At 31.7% G+C, this 8,240-nt stretch overlaps 1 protein-coding gene across 1 annotated transcript; it reads right to left on the bottom strand.

Moving 5' to 3' along the window:
- Nucleotides 1-5,645: 5,645 nt before the first annotated feature.
- On the bottom strand, nt 5,646-7,889 carry LOC148763789 (flavonoid 3'-monooxygenase CYP75B137-like). Its single transcript, XM_088804930.1, has 2 exons — nt 6,821-7,889; nt 5,646-6,381 (listed from the first exon to the last, which is right to left on the bottom strand). Exons 1-2 carry the CDS (start codon nt 7,805-7,807, stop codon nt 5,755-5,757), a joined length of 1,614 nt encoding a protein of 537 aa, XP_088661056.1. The 5' UTR covers nt 7,808-7,889; the 3' UTR covers nt 5,646-5,754.
- Nucleotides 7,890-8,240: the final 351 nt, after the last annotated feature.

Genomic DNA, 8,240 nt, shown 5'->3' on the forward strand with positions numbered 1-8,240 from the left:
GGAAGTTAATTAATTATTGAAGATACCACAAGAGCTTCGTTCATTTTATGACCATATTACTTAAAGCTATTTAGAATGCGTTCAAGCTCATGCAATTGCTCCATAACAGAATAATTATCAACCATTTTGTAATTATTGAAACGACTAACTAGAAATTTTTTGCTACTTGCATCTTTAGCGATATATCTTGCTTCTAATTTGTCCCAAAGTTGTTTTGCACTAGCTTCATTCTGGTACGCATCGAACAATGTATCTGACATTCCATTAAGAATGTGTCACATGCATATGTAGTTATCATTATCCCATTTTTGCCTTAAACGAGTTCTATCCACGGATTCTTCACCACCTTCTTCATTTGGTCGTGGTGTATCTATAACATAAACGATTTTAAGAGTTGTGAGAAGGAAGCGTATCTTTTTCTGTCATCAAATAAAGTTTCCTCCTACAAAACGATCTAACTTGACAATGTTGGTAGCTATCTCTTTAAGTGAAGTCATTTTGAATACCACAGAAATAAGTCTTAAAATTGTTGGTGCAAATGAGGTTTAGATGGAATTCAAGGAATCGACAAAATTGACTTCAAGGCGAGCATTTCAATAGATTCTATCTTTAAGACTTATTTCGCCCCCACCACTCGATATGCAAAGAGGAATAATGCGAATAGTCTTAGGGATACAATGAAGCTAACGTTTAACTTCGTATTGCACTTTACGATAGTAGAACGCTAGATACACTCGAGGGTTTGCAAAGTTGTTCGGCCTTAGAGCCTACGTTCTGCAGCAAGTAGATTAAAAAGAATTTGGACACTTTTGTAGTTGATGGGAATTTAAGTGTTTATGCTAATAGAACACAACACTTTTCTTACTCTTGATATTTCTGCACTTGTTTTGTCTTTGATTTGATTTTGTCAAAATGGTTGGTAACAAGCCCTTTATATAGGCTTACAAGTGTCTCTTCTACAAAGACATAACCCTTTCATTAAGGCACCATTTGGTCTAAAAAGCATTTTTACATTTTGCCATACACAACTTTTGGATAAAGACATTGTTTCAATAATCATCTTATGAAAAGACAACTATTCATTCCATAAAACATAATATTTGAATTATGATTTGAAATAATAACTTTTTATATTTAACTTTTGAGCTATGGTATCTTTTCAATTTGTCTCATAACTTTTAGATGTCATTTACTAAGAGACATAACCATTTACATGAAAACCTGCCTATAATCTAATAGACACACTATGTTACTTTATGTGATATAACATTTGAGTTAAGATAACTTTTCATTATGTGACATAACCTTTAATTTAAAAAAAACACCAATACATAGTAGCTAAATCCTCACTTTCCTTATATAATAAATAATATTTTTTAAAAATTTTAAGGGGCCAAGCCTCCCCCAAAACTATACTACCCTCCGCCACTAAAAGAAGCTAACCAGAAGACTGGTTACACAGGGCCATGCCCCGCCTTTGTTTACACAGGGCATATTGTAAGGGTACTTTTTGTAAACCCCTCTAATGAAAACGTGGGCTCTTAGAAAGCATTCATGTTGCTTTTAACTCCTAACTGGCCTAATTACCAGCTAAGCAAGTTGTCAAGTTAATGAAGGCTTTTAATTTTGAGGCTTAAATGACGGATCCTTGATTATGGCCTTTATGTGTATACCACCCCACCCTACAAAACCATCGTTTTGTTGGTCCTCACCTCATCTAGCAAAGACAGCAATGTGGATCTTAAAAAATAATAAAGAACAATTTCATTGAAAAAAAAGGTTGTTCTACTTTCGTTTCTTGACATATTTATGTCTAAATCTATTTCCCATTAAAACTTTAGTCCTAGTTACCATTAGTTTTTAAGTGGGTTTTTCCTTTTTATTTTCTTAAATAATTATTTCACTTCAAAGCAAGAAAAAAAAATGGTGTTTCTGTTGAAATGCTTTGGTTAGAATATTCCATAGGATTTTATTATTACTTCATTTTTTTTAGATTTTTGTTTTTTTACTTCAAAATTATATATGAGCCTGTTTGAATTGTTAATAAAATAATTTTACATAATTTATTTTTTCTTTTTGCATCATTATGTTTTTTTTTTATTTTTTAATTTAGTAAATGTTGAATAAAAAATATTATTATTAAATTAAATTAAATTATATAAGTGTTTGTAATTTTTATTTTTAAATTATTTGAGAGTAATTATGATTTTTCATATTTATAAATAACGGTTAACTAATAGCAATGAAGAGTTAAAGCACCTAACAATGCATTTTGAAATAAAATTGACTAAAGTACTTTAAAGATGTATTGAATGGGGTTTTTGTATTTTACCTGTCAAAAATACTATTTTAATTCTACAATATAAGTCTACCGTCTCTAGTTGTAATCATATCATTCACGTATAAAAAAAAAGGAGAATAATGCCATCATCAGTATGTAAAGGAAATAATGTCAAAATCAGAAGTAAAACCAAGTTGAGTAATAGTTTATTTATATATTTAATTATTATGTAAAATTTTGTATATCATATTTAATTATTTATATTTTATATATTATAATTTTATATTTAATATTTTAAATTTAAATAAAAATAAAATAAAAATATTAAATGTTTACTATATTAATTTCTTTTTTCACATATGATTAAAGTATGAAAAAATTATAAATAATTAACAAATTCTTAAAAAAAAATACAAACTTCACATTTACCAAGCCAAAAATAATTCACTTATATTAACTCAAGTTTTGCTAACTTTTAACTCAACTTTATAATTCCTCCATTTCTTTTCGAATGGCACCTTGTTAAGACAAACATTAATTTTCCACCCAAGAGGAAGATACCAGACATCAACGACCTTGTTACGACCTCGAGTGCCATGATCCCTTTTGTCATAATCAAACTGGCATGTTATCAAGTTCCAAGTAACGGTGCAAGACTAGAGCACTCACAAAGGAACATTTGGTGATCATTAAAATTAAATTATTTTATGAAATAAAATTATCATTATAATATTATTTTAATATTCGATTAATAAAAATAATTTTAAAATAATAACAAAATGATAAAAATCTTTTAATTATAACTTAATGAAAATTTTTAGGTTTTTGAAATTCATTATTTTAAAATAATATGTTATTATTAAATTATAATTTAATATTTTATTATTACAATATTATGATGATTTTTTATTTTTTTAAAATTTTTTCTTATATTTTCATTTTCCCTTTTTTAATCTTTTAATTTCATTTTTATAAAAATTTTTATTAAAATATGAATAATTTATTATTAAAATATCAATAAATTTTTTTTTTAGTTTTCCTTATTTTCATTTTTCTTTTTTTTTCTTCTTTTCCTTTCTTTCTCTATTCGCCACTGGTTGAATCTGTTGTCACCAGTAATGGAGCATTGATCTGGTGCTGGTCGCGGCCAGATTTGGCCATAAAAGCATCGATCTGACATTAGTGACCATATCACACCATTGGAGCTGATCTCTTCTCGCAACAGAGGTGAAAGGAAAAAAGAAAAGAGGATTTGGCGGTGCCGACGAAGGAGGACGACTGCAGTGGAACTTTCTTTTTTTGGAAAAACATGCAGTGGAGTTTTTTTACAGAAAGAAGAAGTGAGAGGCAGATGAGGAAGAAAGAGAGAGGAAGAATATGAGAAATAAACCTTTTATGTGATGGGGTTAGTAATTCTTGAAACTGAGTAGGAGCATTTTTGACCAAAAATATTTGGACTCTATTCCGCTAGGAGCGGAATAGTTATTTCTTAGTTAAAAAATTGAACCAAACGAGATAATAAGGGCTCTTTACTAAACGTGCCCTAAAGGTCTTAGCAATCAAAGGTTTGAGGGTGTAGGGTTTAAGACCTAGAGTCTTTAATGCAAGTGTCAAGGCGGAGTGTTGACGTTACAGACTTGCGATGAAGGCCATGCAACCCTTTATCCACGTATTGACAGGGTAGAGTTACTCAAATTTTATTAGAGAATCAAAAGTGATAAGAAATAGAGATTAAAAATTTTTAAAATATATACGTTGCACTTAAAAAATAATAAAAAGTTTATAATAAATAATAATTTTATATAATATGTAAGTAAAAAAATAAAAAAATAAAAATTTACAAAAAAGTTGTATCTGATAATGTTTTTTGAACTCATAAAATATATATAATACATAAAATATAAATAATTAAATACGATATACAAGATTTAACACAATTAATGATTTTTTTTTGGATTTGGAAGAAGGAGAATTTAAATCTTACTCTTTAAGCAGAGAGAGTATGCATCAATCAATGAATTACATACTTGAGTGTAAATTTAACATAATTGTTAAATTTATAACGAGTTAAATAATATAAATAGAAAGAAGAAGATAAAAAAATTTTTACCTCTTCTTAATTTCATATAATAGTGGTGAGTGATCCTTATCAAAGCTCATAAATTATTTTTAAAGAATAAAGTGTTTTTATGTCAGAATAAAGTAAAAATAATAAAACAAAAGAGAAGAGGAAGAAAAAAAAAAGAGAAAGAGAAAATTAAGGCTTGTGAGGTCATTTTATTATTTTTTATTTATATTAATTATTAAATAAAATATTATTTTGAAGAGTATTAAAAAGTATATCAAAAATAAAAAATTTAAAAAATTTTGGGAGGCCACAGCCCCATTAATATACTACCCACCAAGGTCATTAAATATATATATATGTAATAACTAAAAAAATTCAAAAATTTTGGGCATATGAACCTTCACCCTTGGTTGCAAATACTTTCAACATTAAAGGATTTGAAATCATTACGAGGATCCAAATATGTGGCAAGAATGAGTAATCCACACCATGTTCTCCTTAAATTTGAAATTCAATTCTTGTAAGAATGAGTCTATTAAAATTAGTTGTTGATTAATTATTGTAGGATATCTCACCAAACAAAAAATTATTATAGAGATAAAATTATAAAATTTCAAAAAAATAAAAATATGTTAAAATTTTTTGAAATTTTTATAAGGTCAAAATTATAAAATTTCTAAAAAATAAAAATAAATTATAAAAATTTTAAAATTGTTGGGGGCCACTAGCACCCCCCCTCCGCCTCTGCGTGCTGGCCTTTGTCATCTTGTTGGTTTCTTGTTCCAATGTTAATGCCAATGCAGGCAAAGAAAGAATGTCTGGCTTCTGTACTAAGCTTGTGTAATATATATAGATAAGAGAAAATGATGTTAAGCTTGTTTTTAGTTTTAATATATCGATTGTAACCAGTTCCAATTCTTAATGAATCAGTAGCCTTCTATTTCTTCTTCATTATTCTTGTTTCAGTTTACACTTCATTACTTATTGCATGGCCTCAGTTATTAAGTTTATTAGTGCATGATCACCTCAAAAAATCAGTAAATATTAAGTGTTGCAGCTTAGATTACTGCATTAGGTTCATCTGATGTTGTGGTAGGCTTGATTGCTTTTGGAATGCTAACTGTTGGCAAGCTTGATTGCTCTGGATTCTAGAATGTCAAGTGTTAATGCATTGGCAGTATGTTCTGTTGAAACTTCTAAATTTGGTGCCTTTGATCCAGCTTATACAATAATGGTAGCTGGTGATGCAGTGGTAATTGGTGTTGGGGAATGTCCCTAATAAAAGTGCCATGGCCATGGGGAAGTTATTATTCATCATTGAAAATTCAGAGTTATCAGAAGTATCGTTTACAAGGAGAAGGAGGTTCACATATTTTTTTGGTAAAAAGAAATAAGAAACACAGCTTCATTGGTACTGCTCTGAACTAGAGAGTCGTGCAGCGGGTATGGCGACAAGTGGTTCCATTTTCTTCAGTACAATTCCGAATTTCTCCTGTATATCAGGCTTTGTTCCCTCCGGTAATTTCCATTCAAAAGAATGCAACAGCGTAGCTAAGACGTGCGTCACCATCTTTTCTGCCAAAGGAATTCCAACACAAATTCTCCTCCCCGATGCAAACGGAATAAAGTGGAAATTGTTCCCTAGATAGTTGCCTTTCTCTGCGTCTTTCAAGAATCTCTCAGGTTCAAATCGAAGAGGATATTCCCAAAACTCAGGGTCCCTCTGTATCGCCCACGCATTAAATAAAACTCTGGAATCTTTGGGGATGGTATATCCAGCCACAGTGCAAGTCGTGCTAGGACTACGAGGTACTAGCAAGGGAATAGGCGGATGAAATCGAAAGGTCTCCTTTATTGCTGCATCTAAATAGACAAGTTGAGGAAGATGAGACTCTTCTACAATGTTTCCGGCTCCAACCACTCTGTCCAATTCCTCAACGGCACTTCTCAGTTTATCTGGATGCCGCAGTAACTCTGTCATCGCCCACTCTACAGTAGTGGATGTTGTATCCGTACCGGCGACAATCATATCCTAGATATGAAAAATGTTCAAAATTATTTAGCATCAGATCATCACAAATATCAAAATTAATTTTAAATGTGTAAAAAAAAATTCAAGTTGAAATGAGCTAAAAAAGAACATACGATAGATAGTATCAAAAACAACAAAAATCAAAATGACCTCTACAATATATTACAAAAAAATACTCTTATATTTATAATAATTAATACTTCGATAAAAAAAAACAAATATATAGTATTTTTTAGTAATTATTACAATCACACACTTTGTAAAATGTACATAGACCACGATCTTGCTTTGTGTAGGACCTTTGTTGGTTCAACAATATATCATATTCAAAGGACAACTAAGATAAAAACAACAACCAACAAGAGGAGCTAAAGTCAAAATAAAAAACAACCAACAATTGTTTTTGTTGAAGAGTGTAAAGTCTGGATTAGATACATACCAACAGCAGAGCCTTAACTTCATTCATGGATAATGAGGATTTATAATCCCCTTGTTGGTTCAACTCCAACAACAGTTGCAGAAAATCCTTGCTTTGTTCCTTGTTCTTGCCCTCTCCGATATCGGGTTGATCAACCTTTCTTCTGTGTGCTATCACTGATTCCAAAATCTCATCCATCCACTTCAAAGCCTTCTTCATTCTAGATTGATATCCTTGTAAATCGAAGCGGGTAAGAAAAGGAAAGAGATCAGAAATGTTAGGAGCTCCTAACAATTCAACAAACTCTACCACAACTTGCCTGAACTCAATCCCAAGCCTGCTTCTTTCCTCTCCATGCAGTGAACCACCCCACAGCATGCTTAATATCACATTTAGACTGGTAAGGAACATTTGATCACCAATGTTAAGAGGTGAGCCAACCTTCCCGTAAATATCTTTCACCATTTCTCGAACCTCTCGTCGACGCAGCGCATAGCAATCATCAAGGCTTGTTTTGCTCATAATTTCACGAACAACAAGCCTGCGCAGCTTACGCCATTCGGGGCCATTGGGTCTCCATACCATGTCACATCCACCATACGTGCCGATTATAGCTACCGTAGGAGGGTCACGGTTAGCAAAGATAGCATCGTGGTCCTGGAGGACCTCTTTGGCAACTGAAGCTGAACTTACAACTATGCAGATCTTGCTTCCAAACTGAAGTTTGATAATGGGGCCATAGATTTGAGACAGTTTGGAAAAGTATCGATGCAAATCAGGTTGGAGGAAAGGAAGGTTTCCTAGTACAGGCAAGCCTCGAGGACCTGGTGGCAAGGGCGGCACGCTCTTGGTGAATTTCTGAACCCACCATGCATGGCAGGCAATGGCTAGTGCGGCTGCCAAAAGAGTTGCTGTTGCTCTGATGATGGTATGCTCAGCGTTATCATTGCTGCACCATGACAAGCCCCCGCAGGCTAGAACAGCAACCATACTGGAGAGATTTGGCATGATTATTTAATTAGTCGCACTTTTTTTTTTCTCAAACCGTTTAGTCGCACTTCCAGAATGTGTTTATTTGGAAGATATTAAGCCCAAGGAAAATCGTTCTATTTATAATTAGAATTTAGGTCCGACGCTTGTCGATTAGCTTATCCACCAACGTACGGCCAAGGAAAATCGTTCTATTTATAATTAGAATTTAGGTCCGACGCTTGTCGATTAGCTTATCCACCAACGTACGGCCAAGGAAAATCGTTCTATTTATAATTAGAATTTATATTTGATGTATTGACAATGTATATCCTTTTATACATTGTTAGGCCACTAAAATGTAACACTTCTTTAATAAGATAAAATTCCATTAGAGACTTAAAACTACATATTAATAATATTTTTAAAAAATTCTTTTTTTTCTCTCTCCAACTTCCCCTCAATTGTTCTT

Source organism: Theobroma cacao, chromosome 3, assembly GCF_053813885.1.
Source record: "Theobroma cacao isolate CCN51 chromosome 3, ASM5381388v1, whole genome shotgun sequence".
NCBI lineage: Eukaryota > Viridiplantae > Streptophyta > Magnoliopsida > Malvales > Malvaceae > Theobroma > Theobroma cacao.